Below are 22864 nucleotides of genomic sequence, written 5' to 3'. Positions count from 1 at the left end.
GGGTATTCCAGCCCGAGCATGACTGGACCCATAGTATGTTGGCATTCCAACCCGATGGTTGAGGGCCTGGGGAATTCTAACCCGATGGTTGATTAGACCCAAAGTATGGTGTTTGTGATTATATGTATATTGTTGTGTGTATGGGTATTTTGGGGGAAACTCACTAAGCTTCGGGCTTACAGTTACAGTTTTGGTTTCAGGTACTTAGGATGATCGCGGGAAGGCGAAGGCGTGATCGTACAGCTCCTCATATTTTATGTTTTTGATTTCTGGGATACTCTGATATGAAAGGTTTTGAAAACACTTTGTAATAATTAATGGTTTTAATTGGTTGAAAAAGTTTTAAATTAGCTTGGATTTATGGATGTTACAAGTTGGTATCAGAGCCTTAGTTTGAGTGAATTGGAGGAACACTCATGGGAATCCAGTCTCAAACTAAGGAAAAGATTTTTAAAATGGTTTTCAAAGGTTTTCAAAATAATTAAAGGAGGATGCAGAGTGTACGATCAGTCGGAGCCAGTAAGTAGACCCCAAAATACCATGCAGTTATTTGATATTATGATATGTTAGAACAACATGCTAGTGATAGGTTAGGGATCTTTAGGAATTGCATGATTATATGATGCCTGATAGCCTAGGATTTATTTATATCAAATTGACATCTTATTGTAGTTGCTTAGTGTATGCATCATAGTTATACATAATTAAGATCTTATAGCCTGAGAATGTTTGGTTTGGCCTTATTTCCTGTTCTTGTTTGATGAAGGGCTTAGGGTAGGATCAGGTATTCGAAAGTCTATGGGGTCCAGCGTTATGTATGACTAGCATACACTAGTGCTATAGGGATGGTGGAAGTTTCATGGGTGAGTTATGTGGGGTCAGTAGGCTAGTTATGAGATAGTTAGCCTTCCTCTAGGAGTGAGGATTGAGCGATCACCATGCATATGTATATTGTTAGGGTGTTGTGATGATACTTGAGACAAATATGGGTAGGTGTGGAAGGTAGTATGGGCCCGTACTACTGAAAACACAAGACCCATACGCGTAGCAAGGAAGTCACAACCCCTAGGGTTTAGTTGGGAGTTGGTCCCCTGTTATTTATGCGGATCATCTAATATCTTCCTGGTATATTTTCAGTATGGTGGTTACGAGGCGTTTTGTGACTGGATCCAGATCGGGATCAGGGCAGGGTGGTCAGGATGCCCCCACAATGCCCGAGACTATCGGTCAGGGTGGGCCAGTGTTGACGGAGGATCGTGTCAAGGAGATCATCCGCGAGGAGGTGGTCGAGATTATCTGGGGTCAAATTTCGGAGATGTTTGGGTCTATTAAGACCGCCATGATGGAGTATTTTGATGAAAGATATGCATCCCTAGCTGAGACGGCTGCCGCAACAGCTGTAACAGCGGCAAGGGGAGGAGCCAGTCGAGCTTTTCAGTACCGGGACCTCGATAACACGAAGCCCCCGACTTTTGACGGGACTCAAGATCCGATCATAACCATGCGGTGGCTGTCTGGCGTGGAGGGATTTTTCTTCACGTGCTCATGTCCTGCTGACCAGAAGGTCAGATGTGCCCTGAACTTGCTGAGGTTCGGGGCAAAGGACTGGTGGAGGTTGATGACTATGTCATATACAGATGATCAGAGAGCTACGGTTACTTGGGAGTAGTTCAGGGAGATGTTCCACGCTCGCTATATTCCACGGGTCGAGCGCAAGCGGCTGTCACAAGAGTTTTTGGATCTGAGACAGGGTACGGAGTCGGTGACAGAGATCACCCATATGTTCACTGAGAGGGCGATGTTTTGCCCGAAGTTTGCTTCTGAGCAGGCTCAGATGACACGTTATTTGAGCATGCTCAAGACTGATATCCGATAGTTTGTTGCTACCCAACGATGTGATACACTGCTGGAGTTACAGGAGGTCGCTAGGCGGCGTGAGTTGGAGATTGAGTTACAACTACAGGAGCAGAGGCAGCCCCCGACACAGGCACAGCCGGCGCTGAAGCGGTCCAAGACCACTGATACTAGGTCTGGAGGTCAGCCGGGCCGCACTTGTAGGAAGTGCGGGAAGGCTCATTCGGGGGTTTGCCGATCGAGGAGCGGGTGCCACAAGTGTGGCAAGCAAGGCCATATTTCCAGGGATTGCAGGCAACAGACTCCAGCTCCCGGAGTCAGACTATGTTACCATTGTGAGCAGGTGGGCCATATGAAGGCCCAGTGTCCCCTACTAGCCGCCAAGTCAGCGCAGGCTCCCGCGCTGGCTACACTGAGGATTACTGACGGGAGTCAGGGTAGAGTAGCGCCCCCGAGGGCTCAAGGACGTGCCTTCCAGCTTACGGCAGAGGAGGCCAGGGCAGCACCAGACGTGGTTGCTGGTATATTTCTATCCCCTATCTTACTGATTATATATGTTTATGCTTATATGTTTGTACCTATGATTAGGTACGTTTTTAGTGAACTCCTTACCTGCTTTGGTATTATTCGACTTGGGGGCGATTCGATCATTTGTCTCTCAAACATTCAGTAAGGAGTTCGGTTTGCCAGTAGGAGAGCTAGAGTGTCCGTTGCGGGTCTCTATCACCAACGAACACGGAGTTTCTGCTTCTTCAGTTTATCGGGGTTGCGTGTTGGAGATCTTCGGGGTATCTTTCCCGATAGACTTGATTCTGATTCCCATGGGGGTGTGTGTGTGATCGTGGGTATGGACTGGCTTAGTCACTTCGGTGCCATGATCGACTGCGAGGGTCAGTGAGTGGTGGTTCGAATCCCAAGTAGGGGAGAGTTAATTTTCTACGGCGAGGGAACCAGATTGGGATCAAGATTTTGTTCAGCTGCCAGGGCTTGGCAGTACATTCAGCATGAGTGTGCGGGTTATCTAGCGTATATGGTGGATACGCGGGTTAGGGATCATATTTCAGTTTCAGAGGTTCTAGTAGTCAGGGAGTTTGCTGACGTGTTCCCGGAGGAGTTACCCGGAGTGCCTCCAAAGAGGCAGGTCGAGTTTAGGATCGACCTCGTGCCAGGTGCGGCCCCTATCGCCAAGGCGTCGTACTGGTTCGCACCACCAGAGATGTAGGAGCTGTCATCACACCTGCAGGAACTATTGGGCAAGCAGTTCATCCGTCCGAGCAGTTCTCCGTGGGGAGCGTTGATCCTCTTCGTCAGGAAGAAGGATGGTTCACACTGAACGTGCATCGACTACCGGGAGTTGAACAAGTTGACGGTGAAGAATCGTTATCCACTCCCTAGGATAGATGATGTTTTCGATCAGTTGCAGGGGGCATCTTGGTTCTCCAAGATAGATATGAGGTCCAGGTACCATCAGGTCAGCGTTAGGGAGGAGGACGTGGAGAAGACCGCGTTTCGAACTCGTTATGGACATTACGAGTTCGTGGTGATGCCGTTTGGGCTCACCAATGCGCCAGTCGTATTTATGGACCTGATGAATCGGGTCTGTAGACCGATGCTCGATCGCTCGGTCATCGTGTTCATAGACGATATCTTGGTGTACTACAAGACCCGAGAGCAGCATGAGGAGCATCTACGGGAGCTATTGGGAGTTTTGAGACGAGAACGACTTTATGCCAAGTTCTCGAAGTGCGAGTTTTGGTTGTGAGAGGTTCAGTTCCTTGGACATCTCGTTAACCAGGAGGGGATTTTGGCCGATCCGGCCAAAATCGAGGCGGTTATGCAGTGGGAGGTTCCAAAATATCCCTCGGATATCAGGAGCTTCTTGGGATTAGCAGGGTACTACCGGAGATTTATACAGGATTTCTCCAAGATTGCAGTACCCCTCACTCGTCTGATGAGGAAGTGGTGGATTTCCGGTGGCGCCCTGAGCAGCAAAGGGCATTCGAGACCCTTAGGCGGCGACTATGCGAGGCTCCAGTCTTGACTCTCCCGGAGGGAGTTGAGGATTTTGTAGTGTTCTGTGATGCATCCATCACGGGACTGGGAGCGGTCCTCATGCAAAGAGGACGGGTGATAGCCTACGTGTCGCGACAGTTGAAGCCACACGAGACGAGATACCCTACTCATAATCTGGAGTTGGGAGTGGTGGTATTCGCTCTCGAGATTTGGAGACATTACCTCTATGGGGTCCGCTGTACCATATACACGGACCACAAGAGCCTGAGACACATCATGGATCAACCGAACCTGAACATGAGACAGCGTAGGTGGCTGGATGTAGTCAAGGACTACGACTGTGAGATCCTTTACCACCCAGGTAAGGCGAACGTGGTTGCGGGCGCTCTGAGTCGCAAGTCAGCTGGATCTTCTATCCTAGTGACATGTATGAGGATATTAGTGGATTCTCCACTTGTGAGCTTGATCAGGGAAGCTCAGGCATATGGTATGCGTCAGTAGAACTAGAAGCTTTAGAGGATTAGGGGTAAGAACACTCGGTTTGTGCAGGATAGTCGGGGATTATTGACCTGTTGCGGTTGGGTCTGGGTTCCGATGTCTGGTGGGGTCATACAGATTGTTCTGGAGGAGGCTCATAAGTCTCGCTTCTCTATTCACCTGGGGGCCACCAAGATGTACTGGGATTTGCGACTGAGCTATTGGTGGCTGTGCATGAAGCGAGAAATCGCTTGGTACTTGGAGAGGTGCTTGACCTGCAGGATGGTCAAGGCCGAGCACCAGAGGCCGCATGGCAAGCTGCAGCCTCTAGAGGTCCCCATGTGGAAATAGGAGCAGATCACGATGGATTTTATCACTAAGCTGCCGAGGACGGCAAAGGGCTTCGACGCTATTTGGGTCATCGTGGATCGATTGACCAAGAGCGCCGACTTTCTAGCGATACGGGAGAGTTCATCGGCCGAGAAGTTGGCCGACTTGTATATCCGCGAGATCGTTGCTCTCCATGGGGTGCAGATCTCTATTGTCTCAAAGCGCGATGTTCGGTTCACCTCCCATTTTTGGCAGAAGTTCCACGAGGAACTGGGCACGCGACTGCACTTAAGTACAGCCTATCATCCGCAGACAGACAGCCAGAGTGAGCGGACCATACAGACTCTCGAGGATATGCCGAGAGCCTGCGTTATTGACTTCGGTGATAGCTGGGACTCCTACCTACCCCTTGCAGAGTTCTCCTACAGCAACAAATTTCATTCCAGTATTGGTGCCCCACCATATGAGCTATTGTATGGACGGAGATGTCGCGCCCCAGTTTGTTGGGGTGAGATCGGTCACAGGGTGATGGGACAGACAGAGGTAGTTCTGCAGACTACCGAGAGGATTCAGCATATCAGAAAGCGACTGCAAATCGCTCAGAGTCGGCAGAAGAGTTACACCGACAAGCGCCGATCTAAGTTGGAGTTCCAGGTGGGAGACATGGTTCTACTGAAGGTCTCACCCTTAAAGGGTGTGATTCAACTAGGGTATTCACGAGTTCTCGAGTTCTGGAAGGACTCGACGATTCAGTAAGCTGCACTCGACGAGTTAGGTCAACATGGACTGTTGACCTTGACCGTAGACTTTGACTTTGATCAAGGGTTGACATGTTTGACTTCTGTGGGTGTTTTAGTAAACTGGGAATTTATGGAAGTGGTCCTATGGTGAATATAGGTGGTGGAGTTCGTGGCTGTGATTCGAGAGTTTGATCTTATCACTACAGTTCGACAGTTGTGAGGTAAGTTTTCCTCACTATACTCAAGGGTCTAAGGCACCAAGGCCGACCCTTTTAGATTGTTATCCTGATATGTTATGCTAGTATGATCTGTTAGATCATTATCCTGGTAGATAGGATGGTATTATGTTGTTATGATCTGTTAGATCAGTATCCTGGTAGATAGGATGATGTTATGCTAGTATGATCTGTTAGATCGGTATCCCGGTAGATAGGATGTTATTATGCTGTTATGATCTGTTAGATCGGTTTGCCTGTCTATAGACTGTTATGTGATTATCTGGTATATGTGCACATCTTTGATTGGTGGTTGAGGCTTATCTGCTTTGTGCGAGAGCCAACAGACCTGGGCATTCCAACCCGATGGTTGTGGGCTGTGAGTATTCCATCCCGAGGATGATTGGACTCGTAGTATGTGGGCATTCCAACCCGATGGTTGTGGGCCGAGGGTATTTCAGCCCGAGGATGACTGGACCCATAGTATGTTAGCATTCCAACCCGATGGTTGAGGGCCTGGGGTATTCCAACCCGATGGTTGATTGGACCCATAGTATGTTGTTTGTGATTATGTGTATATTGTTGTGTGTATTGGTATTTTGGGGGGAAACTCACTAAGCTTCGGGCTTACAGTTACAGTTTTGCTTTCAGGTACTTCGGATGATCGCGGGAAGGCGAAGGCGTGATCGTACAGCTCCTCATATTTTATGTTTTTGATTTCTGGGATACTCTGATATGAAAGATTTTGAAAACACTTTGTAATAATTAATGGTTTTAATTGGTTGAAAAAGTTTTAAATTGGCTTGAATTTTATGGATGTTACATTGATGATGAAGAAGATCAAGAGAATCAAGAAAATGAATTGACAGGAAATGAGTTTGAAGATTTTATTCAGCAAAGTATCTCTGTAACGCCCCGATTCTCAAGTATTGTTTAAATAAGATGTTTTTGGGTTAGGCCCTACTCAACGAGTTGGTTGCCCTACTCGTCGAGTAGCAGCGGGGTGGGATCGCGAGTTAAGTGACCTACTCGACGAGTCCATATTGGGACTCGGCGAGTAGGAGCTGGCAGATGAAACCCTAAATCCCGGGGTTTGCACCTCTATTTAAAGGAGCCTCAGCCTCCTTTGGCCTCTTTGCAGTCTTTGAGAGCTCCTTAAAACCCTAATACGCGTGTGGGTGTGCCCATTGTGTGATTGAAGCTTGAAAAGAGGATCTTTGGAGGGAGAAGGCTTGGAGGAGAAGGAGATTGGAGCAAGTAGAGTGTGGGAACCAACACTTATCTCAGTTATCACCTTCTGGAGGTAACCAAATCGCCTTTTTCCTTGTGAATCTCTTCTATTGGTTGAGTTTTAAGGTTTTTGTGAGATATTAAGTTGGAAGGATGAGTTATGGGCTAGATCTGAGGTTGTAACTTCAGATCTGGACCCTCCTAGGATTCTAGAAGCATAAAGTTACAGTTTTGGTCATGATTGAGGTCCCTCTTGAGCATGAAGCTCCATTAAGAACTTAAAATAGGCATTTAGAGCCTTTATAGCCGTGGATGCACGTAAAGTTTGCAACTTTACGTGATAAGCATGCCCTAGAATCTTGGATCTGTGATTTGGAGCCGCTGCATGGCTCAAATCAAGTATGTATGGGAAAAGGACTGAATGGACTCGACGACTCGCGAGGTTGACTCGGCGAGTCACATGAAGATGGCTGTGAACTCGACGAGTTGGATGAACAACTCGGCGAGTCCGATGATGATTACCTTAAGACTCGACGAGTTGAAGAACAACTCGGCGAGTCGGGTGAGTTTTCCCTAGGATATGTATGCATGTGTATCCGTCGAGTTGCAAGGAGGGAACTCGACGGGTGGCCTTAAAATTTGAACGAGAATCGAAGGAACTCGACGAGTCACCCCGATGACTCGGCGAGTTGGAAAGTGCTTCAAGGAACTCGGCGAGTAGCCGAGGGTACTCGACGAGTTGGGGTCAACATGGACTGTTGACCTTGGCTGGGGACTTTGACTTTGATCAGGGGTTGACCAGTGGGTTATGGAGTACCTTATAAGGTTAAGGACTGATGAGTATATTGTGCTATGATCATAGGTGGTGGAGCCTATGTCAAGTGATCCGAGAGTTGGAGTTTATCTTCCGAGTCGACATCTGCAAGGTGAGTTATCCTCACTATATCGATAGGGTCTACGACACCGAGGCCGGCCCTTTAGTTGGTATTGTTATGGTATGCTACATGTGGTTATGATCTGTTAGATCGGAATCAGGGTAGACAGTATGCTATGCTCTTATGATCCGTAAGGATTGGTATGCTAGTGACCTGCTAGGTCGGTACTCTAGTTACGAGAGAATTCTATGATTGATGATCAGTGAGATAGATATGTTGATGTTTGTATGCTAGTATATGATAGTTATGCGCACATGGTTATTTGCTTGTTGGTTGGGTTGAGGCGGTCCTGCTTCGTGCTGAAGGCCAACATACCCTATGAGCGGTCCGGGGAGACTGCAGGCCCACGTGGCGGACCAGTCATGCCGAAGGCTCGGGATAGATTCAGATAGACTGTAGGCCCAGTAGGGCGGTCCAGTCAAGCCGATGGCCCAGTATGCATGTTGATTGATTGATTGTTACTGATATGGCATTTTCAGTGTGGTATTGGTATTTTGAGGGTAGCTCACTAAGCCCTCGAGCTTACAGTTATCAGTTTATTGTTTCAGGTACTTCAGGAGATCATGGCAAGGCGAAGGCGTGACCGTGCCTCTCCTCATCCTTAAGTTATGATTTTGGGACACTCTGATGGATATTGATTTGAAAACATTTTTGTAAACGATGCTATTTGATTTTTATTCATGATTGAAAAAGTTTAAATTTGGCGTAAAATTTATGGATGTTACAATCTCAAACCGAGAAGAGGATGCAGCTGTCACACCTCCGGTTGTGACTGAAAGGGAAAGTGACACAGTGGTGCAATCTTCCATACCGACCCCTAAACAGATGGATGCTCTTATAACATAACTTCAGCGAACTGCAAGGAAGCCTCCCCAAACAGTTCCTGTTGATATTAAACCTCCATCTGAAAGTGATCCAGAGGACTCAACTAACGCTTTACTCCCAAGGAAGCTAAAAAGAAGAGATCCAAGGCCGGGAGTGCTTATCACAAGCCCGATCACTGAGCCCATTTCTATGGATCAGGATTTTCAAAGCCCGATTGTTGAAGAAGAAGTCATACCTTCAGAAGGAGCTCAAGCTTTAGGAAGCTCATTTGAAACACCCGAGCTGGACATCTCCAAAGGCAAAAGCAAGTTGCTTGAATCTGAATTTGTTGATGTAGTTCAGCTTTAGAACAGAGTCTTTGATTTGGAATAAAACTCTATTGAAAAGGATTTGATAATTGGAAAGCAGGATATTCGAATCAGCGAGCTTGAGAAAGAGAACTCTAATAAAGATTCAAAGATCTCAGAGCTTCAAGCGAATCTCGGTGGTTTAACTGCTCTATTCTTTGATCTGAAACAACGCCTATTTCAGAAGTTTGGTGATGAATTTCAACCCTTGAGCGCTGAAGGAGAAAATATCACCGCTTCTAGTTCAGGTCCCGCCAATCTAACTTCTCAATCTTCAAGTGAAAGAGCTACAATACCTGCTCTAGATGCTAACCTTGATACATTCTTATCTTCTGCTTCTCTTTCTGCTCAAGAAAGAAGAGAGAAGCAAATTAGGGTTGAGCAGCTGAAAGGGAAAATGCTCGTGATGAAGAATTCAAATCAAAATGCTCCGGGTGATCACCCTAAAATGTTCTTTAGGGAAACTGGAAAGAAGTTCACTGACAAATATGGTGATCGTTATGGTATCATGATGTGGGGATATGATGCTAATAAAAAGATGTGGATCGTGAAGCGGAAAAGTGGAAGAATTGAATATTATGAGAAGAAAGTCGACTTCTTGCCCTGGACAAAAGTTGATATTTCTGAACTCATCCACACACCTTTCCACAATCCAACCAATGATACCATGGCATGGTCCTTTAAGAATTTTCTTGAGATTAAAGCGAAAAATAACTTTGAAGATTTAAAGACTACTTCATCGTTTACTAAAAAGGCCAAGGGTGTCATTGATCCACGCGCCAACAAAACAATGGTGAATGCCATGTGGCCATCCACAAAGCAAGCCAAAAGGACTCCTCTTCCCAAACGCTTACCTGAAGGCACTTTGGATACAGTACAATTCTGGGTTTATGATGAGGCTACTGCAACGGTGGTGATCAAGCTAAAGAAAAACCAGTTTCGTATTGTTGATCCCAAGGATTTGTTGAAGTTTGGAGAACGTGATATCCGCACTTTATCAAACTTTCAGATTATCGTAGAGAATGAATTATTTGAGGTTGCCGCAAAAGCTTTCACTGGTATGGTAGCTACAATTATTGACAAGAAGCTGTGGGCAGAGGCTTTTGACTAAGCAGACGTGCATCTCGTAGAGAAACCTTAAAGAGAACAGAAAGCAATAAACCAAGGGGGAGATTGTTGGGCTATATTTAGTGGTTTATGCTTTGGTTTGAATGTAATATGTTGTTCTCGGTTTTGTACCGAAATCACCTAGTGATTTCGGTGGGCTTAGTGTGTTCTCGGTGGACTTTTATGTATGGGCTTTAGGTTATCGGTTTAGTATATATATGGTCTGTGTATAGCCTTCTAAGGCTAATGCGTTTTTGGGGAATTCTAGTGATTCACGGCTGAAGTGTGATTGAGTTTACTTGACAATTATTCAATAGAATTGTGTGCATTCATGTTATTGAAACGTGTTCTTGATATATCTAATTGATTGTTTCGTATCATTGTTTGATTAAGTTTCCGCATTAATCAAATGATTGTATTGATACCTTGATAGATCCGAATTAGGGACTTACAACTTGTGTTAGAGGTTGAATGGTTGGCTTGAGACGGCATGAAGTATGTATCGTGCCATGCAGGGGTATTTTTGTAACGGCTGGAGCGTCGTAGAGGAGGTTCAGGAACGGAATGGGTTATGTCAGGTCCATTTTGTTCAGTGTTGGCATTGGTTGTATCAAGAAAACTTCCATTATTGTCTACTGTATCTGATGGATTTATAGTAGGTGAGTTGGAAGGGTTTGCTGATGAGATTGGTGATAAGGGTGTTGGCTCTGCTTGTTGTGGTGATTCAAATGTAATGGTCATTTGTGGGGGCATATAAGTTTCATCAAAGCCAAGGTTGGGAAGTAATGGAGGGGTGGTTTATGTTGAGAGTGAAGAGAAAGGGAAGATATGTTCATAAAACCTAACATCTCGACTAACAAAGAATTTCTTTGTAGCTAAGTCATACAATTTATAACCTTTCTGTCCACGAGGATAGCCAAAAACGATGCATTTTATTGCACGGGGATCAATTTTATGCGTGGGATGTACTACTGTGGCGTAGCATTGACATCCAAAAACATGTAAATGACTAACATATGGAGGACGGTTGTGTAGAGCTTCAAAATGTGTTTTTTTAGATATCACAAGAGATGGGAGACGATTTATAAGATATACCGCAGTGAGAACACACTCTCCCCAAAAGGTGAGAGGAATATTTGACTGAAAACAGAGGGAACTGGCAACATCGAGTATGTGGCGGTGTTTTCGTTCAACGACCCCAATCTGTTGGGGTGTGTAGACACATGAGCGTTGGAACACAATATCACTAGCATGAGATAATGGTTGCAAGGGAAGGATTTCTGTCCCATTATCTGTTCGTATGGCCTTAACAATTGTGCAAAATTGAGTTTGGACAAATTTAAGGAAGCATTCTAAAAGATGGTGTGTCTCTGATTTGTGTTGCATGAGAAATACCCATGTACATCGAGTAAAATCATCTACAATTGTAAGGAAAAAGCGAGCCCCTGAATGGGTAGGAACTTTATGTGGTCCCCAAACATCACAATGTAAAAGATCGAATGGATAATGAGTTGAAATTGAACTTGTAGGAAAAGAAAGTCTTGTTTGTTTTGCCGTAGGGCATACATCACAATCATCACTCAATGGAATGTTACAATCATTATTGCAAGGCAAAATAGAAGATAGGAATTTAAGACGATCAATAGATGGATGGCCAAAACGTAAATGCCACAGGTTAGCAGGACGAGACACTTGGAAGGAAGAAGGCATTTTGTAGTTTGGAGACATGTGATACGAACCTCCATGTTCTTTACCCGAGCCAATCATCTTCCCCGTAGCCAAGTCCTGCAAGACACAAAAACTTGGGAAAAGCATAACACAACAGTTCAAAGCTTTGGTTAATTTGTTGGCTGAAATCAAAATTAAATTAAAAGAAGGCACGCATAGGGCATTTTCAAGTTGAATATGAGGGCTGAATAGAACAGTTCCTGTATGTGTAATGGGTGTTGATGCACCATTAGGTAAATTAACACAGGGAACAGAAGAGAATTTGGATCGAGATAAAAGATTTGGATCTAAAATAATGTGATCAGTAGCCCCACTATCTAATATCCATGGTTTAGAAGCAACGAAATTAACAAAAACATTTGGTATAGACAAACCTACAACATTTGCAAAAACATCACTATTACCGGGATATTGATTTTGTTTTAAAGCAAATAGAGCTTGAGATAGTTGTTGAAGTTGATCAGATGTAAATCCTTGTAACATGTTTGAAGAATGATTCTCAGTTTGTGATGCTTCTGTCATATTAACTGTGGGAAGATTGTTTCGGGCACCACTTCTTTGTCCACGAAGTTGATGTGTTTAAGGTGGTTTAACATTCTGACTTTCTGTTCCGTGCTTCATTCTACATCGATCCTCTGTATGACCCCTTTTATCACAGAATTTGCAGTGGAATTTGAGGGTGCGACATTCGTTGATTGCGTGTACAGATCTGTTGCAGTGGTCACAAACTTTATCTTTGAATTTTGCATGGGCTGTTCGATTTTGAACAGCTACAACAATAGAGAAGCTTTCAGTTGGTTCTGAGGCCATTTGTCGCTGAGTTTCTTCCTGAATTATTAGAGAGTATGTTTGACGAACATTTGGTAAAGGAGACATCATAAGTATGTTTGATCTGCCAGTTTTGTAAGACTCGTTGAGGCCCATGAGGAACTGCATAAGTTTGTCTTCTTCTCTCTGATCCAAATATATTTTCATTTTATTGTAAGTGATAGGGGTGCGATGTGCTTCAAGTTCATCCCAAAGACCCTTAATTTTGATGAAATAAGAAGCAACAAACATGGTACCTTGAGAGATAATGGCTATAGACTTTTGAATCTGAAAAATTACTGGGGCATTCTTTTGAGAAAACTGATCACAAAGGTCTTCCCAGACCTGTTGAGCGGTTTTAGCATGAATCACACCTTGTGTAAGATCTGATTCAACCGAGTGTGTCAACTACAATAAGATCATACTGTTGCATTGATTCCACGAGGCAAATTCAGTCGGTTGGTCTGTGTCTGATGGCATCTCTATCGATCCATCAATGAAACCAATCTTGTTTTTTGCAGTGAGTGCGTGAATCATTAATTTACTCCATGATTGATAGTTGGCTCCATTCAACTTTATTGGAATAAGCATATGTCCTGGTTGATCTGAATGATGTACATGGTATGGATTTGATGGATCCATGTTGATAGGTTTGAGATCAATGAACCCTTGTTCTTTGTTTTTCATGAAAGAAACGAGGGGCGGAAGATAGGTAGTAGCAGATCAATGCTCTGATACCATGTAAAATGGTATTTGCTAGAATGAAGAAGTTTGAAGAAGAAAACTTGTATGTTGTTAACCTTTACAAACAAATGATACAGGATATATATACATAAATATGTGAAACTAATTCTAAAATTATGGCTAAAATCTCTGTCAATCTAGCTAATCAAAGATAATTACGATCTCCAAAATATGGAAAGAAGATAATACAATATTTCTAATAGTTGTGTATATAGAAAAACTGGTGTGTACGAATCACTTCCTATTATAATGAATATGCTAACAATGAATACAACTTCTTTCATCGACTCATGAATGCTACACAAACCTAAACACAAATTTGTCATAAATATGTTAGTTTATAGAATATCCCATGCCCTATGGTACGAGAACAAACAACTCTCCATAAAGGATTTGCTTAGATAACTAACACCATTTGCAACAAAAATAGTGGGAACTCAAATATCGAACAAAAGCAAATCGTCACAACTCACGAAACAATATAAAGATGATCGCATCTTGGCATATTTGATTGACGATGTTTTAACTAACAAAGACTCACAAAACAATATAAAGATGATCGCATCTTGGCATATTTGGCTGACGATGTTTTAACTAACAAAGACTTAACGATCACGGTGAATAGAAGAGGGACTGTTTAGTAAATCACTCTAAGTACAAGGGCTACTTTGTGTTCTTGGGAACATCAATCTTAGCATTTGATTGATGATGTTTAACTAACAAATACTTAACGGTCACAGTGAATAGAAGAGGGATTGTTCAGTAAATCACTCTAAGCACAAGGGCTATTTTGTAATACCTTATTGTCAAATGCAACCATCGTCTCTTTACTCAAACCTCAATAGGGAAATTAGGAACCGAAGTGATCCCCAAACCCCCATTGATGCCCTGTGACACATCCGAGTTGAAGAAAGGGCAATTCCGATAGCGAGAAAGGGCTCCCGATAGCGAGAAAGGGCCCTAGAGTTATCTCGATATCATACTAGAAGTAATATATACACAACTGAAGAATGGCGAGTGACGAAGAGGATTTCGTGTTCTTCGGAACACCAATCGAGCGGGAAGAAGATATAACCAGCCGTAAGAAAAAATCGATTGCAGAAGCTTCTGGTCAGCTGCGGACCCTTGCTCCTTGGAAACAAGAGGTGTGGTTCGATTTTCATTCACGTTTTCTGTACACATATTTTTTCATTTAGCCGAAGTTCGTTTAGGCTCTGTTAATTGGTTATAAATACTCGATTTGCATTGATTCAGGGTCAATTTACGTCTTTGCAGCGATTTTAGGGTTTTCTAATTTTGAGTTTTTGGGTTTTTGAATTCGTTCTGATGCTGTTGAATTTTTAGACATTTGGTTTTAACAAGTATTTTGGGGTTTATCGTTTGTTGCCAGATATGAATCACGACTAAAATAACCTATTAATGCCATAACATGTTCTAAGCAAGCTTGGTGCTGTTTTCCATTGAAAATGAACTATGATATAATGTGTCTTTCAGGTAAGAGATGAAGAAGGGAGAAGAAGGTTTCATGGGGCATTTAGTGGAGGATTTTCTGCTGGCTACTTCAATACTGTGGGCTCCAAAGAGGGTAAATACTGACGTGCTCTTAAACAACGAACTTCTTTTGTATACAGTTTAAGGTTTTCCTGGAGGTGGTTCTTATTTTTCTCTATGAGACAAATCTGCAGGATGGACTCCACAAACATTTACATCATCAAGGAAGAACAGAGCTGAAATAAAGCAACAAGATCTTTCAAACTTTTTGGACGACGATGAGAAAGCTGTATGTGTTTTTTTTTTCCTAATATATTCAAAGAATGATCCATTTTCCTTGACATTTTATGTAATGCTATTTAAAGAACCTACTGGTATATTTGCTGCATTCTGTGATGATAGTGTGAGTTGCCATCAATTTTAATCTGTTAATGGCCATGCTTTGTGTTTTTATAATGTAGGAACTGGAAGGCAATTCTTTGGGGACATCAATGCAGTTTGACACCTTTGGATTTACTGCAGCAGAAGTGGCTAGGAAGCAGGTTGAGAAAGAACAAAATGAGAGGTACAATCTACTTTTCTTCTGTTTTATTTTTGTTCAATTTCTATTATCTCTCACACCCTTTATGACATCTAATTTTAAATGCCATCTTAATGTATTACAGGCCATCAGCTATTCCTGGACCTGCTCCTGATGAAATAGTTGTTCCAGCCACAGATCCTATAGGTTTGTTTTCATTTAATATAAAATTTTCATTTCATTTTGAATAGCATCTCACTATATCTTTCTATCTTCATGCTGTTAATGACTAGGTGTCAGATTGATGCTGAAAATGGGATGGCGTCGTGGTCACTCAATAAAGAGTTCAAAAACCAGTTCACTTTATGGTATGCTCTTCAAGTGTCACTAACATGTCAAATCAATCCAACATAAACTGCATTTGTCATAATCTGATAAAAGCATCCAGTCACAAGAGAAACCTTTAAAAGAGCCTTGAATGACCATCTCTAATTGCAGATGCTCGCAGAGAAGCTAGAAAAGCTTTTCTTGCTCTTTCTGAAGATGCTAAAGCACCTGTTGCGGGTCCCACTCAAGCTGAAGCTGAGGATGACATAGAGCTCTCTACTGATGGTGTTAGTCAGCTCCACAAAAGTACTCCAGTGCGTATATATATATCCTTGTTTTCATCATGTTCCATGCATCACATGGATTGTAAAAGTGGCGACTGGTGTCTCATACTTTTGTTTTTTGTTTTTTCCAGGTTTATGTGCTAAATCCAAAGCAGGATATGCATGGTCTAGGCTACGATCCATTTAAAGGTGCTCCAGAGTTCAGGGGTATGTATGTAATTTCCAGAAACTCGCCAACTAAATTGATATTCAACAACTAATTCACTCACCAATTTGTGTCATACCTTCAGAAAACAAAAGGTCGCATTTACCTGGGAATAAGGAATCAGGCCACAAAAGGCAGCCACCAAAGAAAGATGGCCTCTTCTCCTTCAAAAGTATGTTCTCCAAATCTTTTCATGCTCACTCAGTGTCAATGATAGTAGTTCCCTCTTTCTTATTGGCATAATTTGTGTCTTTAACTCGATAACTTGTTGGCTTGATTTCACTAGCAAGAAATGTTGCCCCTGGTTTTGGCATTGGAGCCCTTGAAGAGCTTGATGCAGAAGATGAGGATGTGTATGCATCAGGTTATGATTTTGAAGCTTTTGTAGAAGAAATCGAGGAACCTACAAAGTTAGCCATAGAGGATAAAAAGAAAACCACTGTAAAACAACATGGTATTCTCCCTGGTTTCAAACCCGCAACCAATTCTGACTACCAGTTAGAAAGGTAACATCTTTTTTCATTAAACATCGTCTTTACACATCAAAACATGTTCTATATGTTGAATGTTTAACATTCTAAACACCTCTTTTTGTTACTGTTTTCAGATTTGATCCTCCAGTAGTCCCAAAAGATTTTGTCCCACATCATAACTTCCCTGCTACATCCGAAGTCAACCACAAAATGACAGAATTGCCCCCGAAAGATGTCCCTCCACCTGAGGATAACAATTTAAAGATTTTAATCGAAGGAGTTGCGACTTTAGTAGCTCGTTGTGGTCCATTATTTGAGGAACTTTCCCGAGAGAAAAACCAGTCAAATCCACTGTTTGACTTTCTTAATGGTGGAAATGGGCATGATTACTATAAAAGGAAACTATGGGAGGCGAAACAGAAACATGGTGACAAAATCAAACCGCTTTTGAAAGAAAAAGTAACTCCAAATACACAGAAAATGACAGCAGAAAGCCGTGGAAACATTTTAGGAGAAAAGCCTCTGTTGAGAAGTGTAGCAAAAGACGTTCCTGCCCCTGTCAGTGTCACTGAAACTGTCAATCTTCAGTTCCATCTATCAGATACATTCACCGAACCTTCATCATTTGTGAGTCTCTAATTCCTTAATAACAATGAACTAGTGTTCAGTTTGGTATTTATTTGTTTTTGAACAAATTTGATTTTAGGTGGAGCCCACAGAGATTACAAAACCATTCCAGCATGACCCTGCAAAGCAAGACCGATTTGAGCAGTACATGAAGGAAAAATATCACGGAGGCTTACGCACAAAAGATGCGGGAGAATCGAGTAAAATGTCAGAATCTGCACGTGCTCGTGAAAGATTGGAGTTTGAGGCTGCTGCAGAAGCAATAACACAAGGAAAATGGGGAAAAGAAAGTCAACCTTCCGGTCAACAGATTTTGGGTGTGCCAGGTGGCAGAGGGCTGCAGTTCACTTCTGGTGGATCCGAGGCACGTTTTATACTAATTTGTATAACACCTATATTAGTATATAACCCCCGGTAACAATGTTAATGAGATTAAAGATTTGTTTGACTTTTTTTTAATTCTCAGAAAATGGAAGTTAGTCGAGGTGAAGAGACAATAGAGAAGAGTATGTTCCCGAAACGTGAAGAGTTTCAATGGCGACCTGCATCTATTTTATGCAAGCGCTTTGATTTAATCGATCCTTACATGGGAAAGGTATTGTTTTACTTTTTTTTTTTATTCTACTGTACAAATTGTTCCAAGTAAATTTGTCTAAACAATGAGTTATTATTTTATTTTATTTTTTTTGCAGCCGCCACCTCCTCCAAGATCAAGAAGCAAGTTGGATTCTCTCATTTTCATGCCAGATTATGTTAAGGCTGCAACAGAAGTGGAAAAGACATTCTCAAACAACAAGTTGCCTGTTTCCCAATTGGATGAAAAAGGCGAGACAAGTGTTGAAGATGTTGTTGAGGTTGAAAATGTTGAGAGACCAGTCGACCTGTATAAGGTAATTTCATTTCATTTCTCTTCTCTTCTCCCATTAATCAAAAGCATGATACATGATGTGGGTTGTCTGACAGGCTATATTCTCTGATGATTCGGATGATGAAGAGGGAAGTTCAAACATTATTATTAACCAACCACAATCAGAAGATCCAACAAAGAAAATAGAAGCTGCAAATACGACTTTAAGTCGTTTAGTGGCTGGTGACTTTCTGGAATCTTTAGGGAAAGAGCTTGGGCTCGAGGTCCCCCCTGAGAATCATGTCAATGTCAAGCCCCCCCAACCTACTCAAAAGTCAACTCCACAGAAACAAGAACCCATCAATTCCGATTCCCATAAAGACATCAACAGAATACAAGAGAACAGCTCTAAAAACGATGCCTCGGAACTTAATCATGAAAAAAGAGACACCAAGGTTGAAAGGAAGGGAAGTTCTTCAGAGGACGATAGGAAACGGAAACGATCTAAACGACATCGGAATCGGAATCGGAATGGGAGTAGTTCGGATGGGAATGCAAGTGAGTCCTCTGATGATTACCGGGATCGGGATCGACACAGTTCGAGACGGAAAGAGAGAAAGAAGGAATCTTCTCGCGATCGGAGTAGTAGTCATGGGAGACATCGAAAGCATAGAAGCCGGGATTCGTCCAGCAAATCCCGACGTTATGATGATAAAGATTATGGAGATGGGAAGAGAGAGAAGAGGAAATCGAGAGACTGAAGAATAATATACAAGTTTTGGATTTTTTATTTACATAGAAAATGTAATGTCATTGTAATCTTCAACACAGATTTATGGTGTCAAAATGAATTTCAAGGCTACAGTTGTTTTAGTTCTATTATGATGTGTAGTTTCTGTTTTTAGTTTTATCAATCCATTGATGGTTGATTATGGTAAATCCTTTTTGATTCTTGTATTTTAGTTGGACTGTTGATCAACCAAAGCACCAGGCGTATCATCATTGAGTATTGGCATGTAGTATTTACTTAGAAACAAGAGAATGCTTGTTTTAGACACAAATGAGGGTTATTACACCCGAAGCACATGAGAAGTAGAAAAATGGTTATAAAAGTCCAGCTTCATCCTCCTCGGTCAAAGAGAAGTGCAGACAAAAACTCATCTATTTGCTAGTATTTTGACTCATTTCTTATTACAACAAAACTGTACCTTAATTTAATACTAACATCCAAAAAATCATAAATCTAGTTTTTTGTTTTTTGCAGTTTTTGATCTCCCCTGTATCAGGTACTTGGTCCAATTGAATATATGCAATGACCCAAAGAGCGATTAGTCTTATCACAACCTCCTAATCAACTTAAAATTTATTAGTAGTTCACTTCAGGGTTCAAAATATTATTTACAAGCGATGTGGGAGTTTCCCCCACTTAAATACTTCTTGATAACCTACTGCGAATTCCACCTATATCAACCTAAGGAGAGAGGGCAACACATGATCCCTTTCATCTCAAGTCAAAAGTAAATGATAAAAATGGTGTAATATTTGGCTCAATGAAGAAGGACCTCTCTTATCAAACATGAACTCCAAAGATATCAGCTGCAGATTTTGCCATTATTCTTGAAAATTCTTTAAAATTAATGACACCATCGCCATCAACATCAGCTTCTTCGATCATCGCGGTGAGTTCACGATACGTCAATGGCTGACCCATCTTTGCCATTGATTTGGCAAGCTGCGCAGGCGTGATGAATCCATGTCCATCTCGATCAAACGAATGAAAAGCCTCAATGAGTTGTTTTTGATTGAGAAGAATTTCTTCGGTCTTCACATCAATGGACATGGCGCTCACCAGTTCTTCAAATTCGACAGCACCATTCCCATTGGAATCCATATTATTGAAGAGTACATAGATCTGGTCACCGGAATGTTTCAGACCTAGAGAACGGAGGAGAGCCGCCAGTTCTAGGTATGTGAGGGAACCGTCGGAATCCATGTCGAATCGGGTGAAAATTTCACGTAGCTGGTTGAGTTGTTCGATCGCAAACACTCTCGCCATGTGGTGGTGGCTTGATTTTGTATGAATTAATGGTGAGGGTGTTTAAAGATTTTGGCTGATTTCTTAAATGGTGGCGGCGGAGGGCGGTGATGGTGGCAACGGAATTAGACGGATGAGGGTGGTTGAATAGAAGAAGCTGGAGGCCTGCAACTATAAATTGGAACCATCAATGGTTGATAGCCAGGCCTCTTGTTGGCATGCAAATAAATAATGGAAGCTGAACGGGAACCACAAAGCGAAATGAGTTTCTCATATATAGCGGGGAAGAGAATTTCATATTTGGTCCATCTTCTAATAAACGTTGCAAATCTAGTCCCTTTACATGGAATTAGTCCCAACAACCAAATGTCTATGTTTGGGCAAAAACCTCTCACTCTTCATAATTTTTATCTCAAAATCTAATTGTGGAAGGGTAGACCTGCAAGTTTTCATACCATGAAACTTTCTTTGTAAAGAATAAAAGATGAAAAGAAAGTTTGCTATTTTAAATTTGTAAATATTTTTTTTTGATAATACAAGTCTATAATGTAACACCCGCTTCCATGTATAAATTTCACATCTTTAATCTATGAGTTTTTGGGTGTCCATGACATGGTGAAAGGATCACCATGATGTGGGAGCATTACATGAAATGCGTGTTTCACTCGGCCGTCATGATGTGGACATTTATTGCCCACGACGTGGTAACGACAACAATGTAAACCCTAGATTTATGGGTTTTGTGCACTATTTAAGGGAAATGGTGGCTAGGGTTCCTTCCACCTTCATCCTCCATCACCTTCAAAGCGCCTTTGATAAAACCCTAGCCTCCTTGCAAGTTTTGAGCTCATCTTTGGTGTTTTTGTAACCTTGGAATGAAGAAGAAAGAGTCTCTGGTGATTGAATCTAGCAAGCAAGCCACCTCCATCCTCTTGTGCACCTTCTGGACTATTTGTAAGACCTCAAGTCCCCATTTTGGTGATTTCTTTCTTGTAGATCTAATTTTCTTAACATGTTTTGGTCCATATATAAAGTTTGAATGATGAGATGAGATAAAGTTTGCTACTTTATGGCTCACCAAAGTCCCTTGAGCCTTATATCTCCTGGATCTAGAAGTTGGATGAGATTTGTGAGCTTTGCATGAGTTCTGGGTCATTTTCTCACCATTTGACCTAATTTGAGCGAAGGACATGCATGGATCATGCGTGTCCATAAAGTTGAGATTTTTGTGAGACCTTGGAGTCCCTAGAAGCCCTCTGTAAAGTTTGAGAAAAGGAAATTTACAATATTAAGAGCTTAATCAAATAAGCAGTTTTAGTAAGAAACCACGTCATGGCTTGATGCTCGCCATGACGTGAAGAAAAGGGGCTTCACGACTATTTTGTTGAGACATTGCCACGACATGGTGGCATGTCTGCTGTGACATCCCCATTTTCACGGTCAGAAAAGACCGATTTTGTTTATGCTTTATAAAAATCAGAGTACCTCTTTTAATAAAAATGTTGCGGAATTTGTTCCCAGAAAAACATGATAAATACGTTATCAAAGCATTTCCGAAGAAATGTATTTTTATCCATTTTAAAACATTTGGGATGTCATCGTCAATACAGAAACATAAGCAAAAACAGAACTTACATTCATTTACACTAGTGATCTACATCTCTTTCAAATCCCTCAGTGTAAAGTAACTTCATATCGACACCTGTGATACAAATAAGCTTGAGTGGGTCAGGTTGGGAAACCTGGTGAGTACATAGGGTTTTCAACCCACAATAATATAATTATTATGTTAAACATCAAACAATCAACCCAATTACCCATCCCCATTATCTTATTTACTCTTAAGGATCTACCCTAAGATTCAGCTATTCCTCGTTCATTCATTCCTAAGGAGTATCCTAAGGAATCGACACTAAGTCTGCATAGTCGCCAGGGTTTATCTCGTTTATTGACAGTATCGTTTTCGAGAGTCCACTCGTAATACTTGTCAATGGGTTTTTAGAGTACACCGGGTGAACACATCGTTCACAACACCTACAGGTTGCGAGCCTGCTAGTGTTCCACTAGACTGTCTAGAATAGTCCGTGGTTGTCATCCATACTCTAATAGATGACGGGGCCATCGCTTGGGTCATCGTTTGGCTCATCGTTTTGGCTCATTGTTTTGGCTCACCGCTTTGGCTCATCGTTTTGGCTCATTGTTTTGGCTCATCGCTTTGGCTCATCGTTTTGGCTCATCGCTTTGGCTCATCGCTTAGGTCATCGCTTCGCACCATATTTTATCACTCATATATCATCGCTCATCATTCATCTCATCTTTCATCGCTCATCATTTATCTCATCTATCATCGCTCATCATTTATCTCACCTCTAATCTACCCATGTTTTACCCAACATATTTTGTAGATATAAAATACATATACAGTTTAGATCATTTAAAACATGTATAAAACGTTTCATCCAGCATAGACAACAAGTATTCAGACAGTATACACACATATCACGTAATTTATATAAAATACTTCATATCTATGTGTAAGATGAAAGTAACTATGCACTCACCTGTTAAGGTGGTGATTCCAAATTCGGGTAGCGCTTCGCTTCTAACGATTCTATTTTCCTTCGACGAAACCTAACATTATTATCGTTAAGTTTTAGTCTAATCTTTATTGCGACTAATTATTAGTGTAGATTCATCATTAAA

At 42.0% G+C, this 22864-nt stretch overlaps 2 protein-coding genes and 1 pseudogene across 2 annotated transcripts; 1 reads left to right on the top strand and 2 right to left on the bottom strand.

Annotated features, from left to right (window-relative positions):
• Positions 1-12380: 12380 nt before the first annotated feature.
• Positions 12381-13250, bottom strand: LOC145111422 (uncharacterized). The gene is made up of 2 exons (XM_079047700.1): positions 13112-13250; positions 12381-12994 (listed from the first exon to the last, which is right to left on the bottom strand). The coding sequence occupies exons 1-2, from the start codon at positions 13248-13250 to the stop codon at positions 12381-12383; spliced, it is 753 nt and encodes a 250-aa protein (XP_078903826.1).
• Positions 13251-14178: 928 nt separating this feature from the next.
• Positions 14179-19065, top strand: TGH (SWAP (Suppressor-of-White-APricot)/surp domain-containing protein). The gene is made up of 15 exons (XM_079051097.1): positions 14179-14497; positions 14847-14937; positions 15038-15132; positions 15305-15408; positions 15509-15570; positions 15657-15731; positions 15862-16004; positions 16106-16181; positions 16265-16351; positions 16466-16685; positions 16787-17279; positions 17359-17643; positions 17746-17874; positions 17972-18169; positions 18243-19065. Exons 1-15 carry the CDS (start codon positions 14363-14365, stop codon positions 18885-18887), a joined length of 2838 nt encoding a protein of 945 aa, XP_078907223.1. The 5' UTR covers positions 14179-14362; the 3' UTR covers positions 18888-19065.
• Positions 19066-19314: 249 nt separating this feature from the next.
• On the bottom strand, positions 19315-20395 carry LOC145114970 (putative calcium-binding protein CML15 pseudogene; annotated as a pseudogene).
• Positions 20396-22864: the final 2469 nt, after the last annotated feature.

Source organism: Lactuca virosa, chromosome 5, assembly GCF_052849685.1.
Source record: "Lactuca virosa cultivar CGN04683 chromosome 5, Lactuca_virosa_CGN04683_v6, whole genome shotgun sequence".
NCBI lineage: Eukaryota > Viridiplantae > Streptophyta > Magnoliopsida > Asterales > Asteraceae > Lactuca > Lactuca virosa.
The sequence above is the reverse complement of the archived record's forward strand: the minus strand, read 5'-3'. Positions and strand labels throughout refer to the sequence as shown.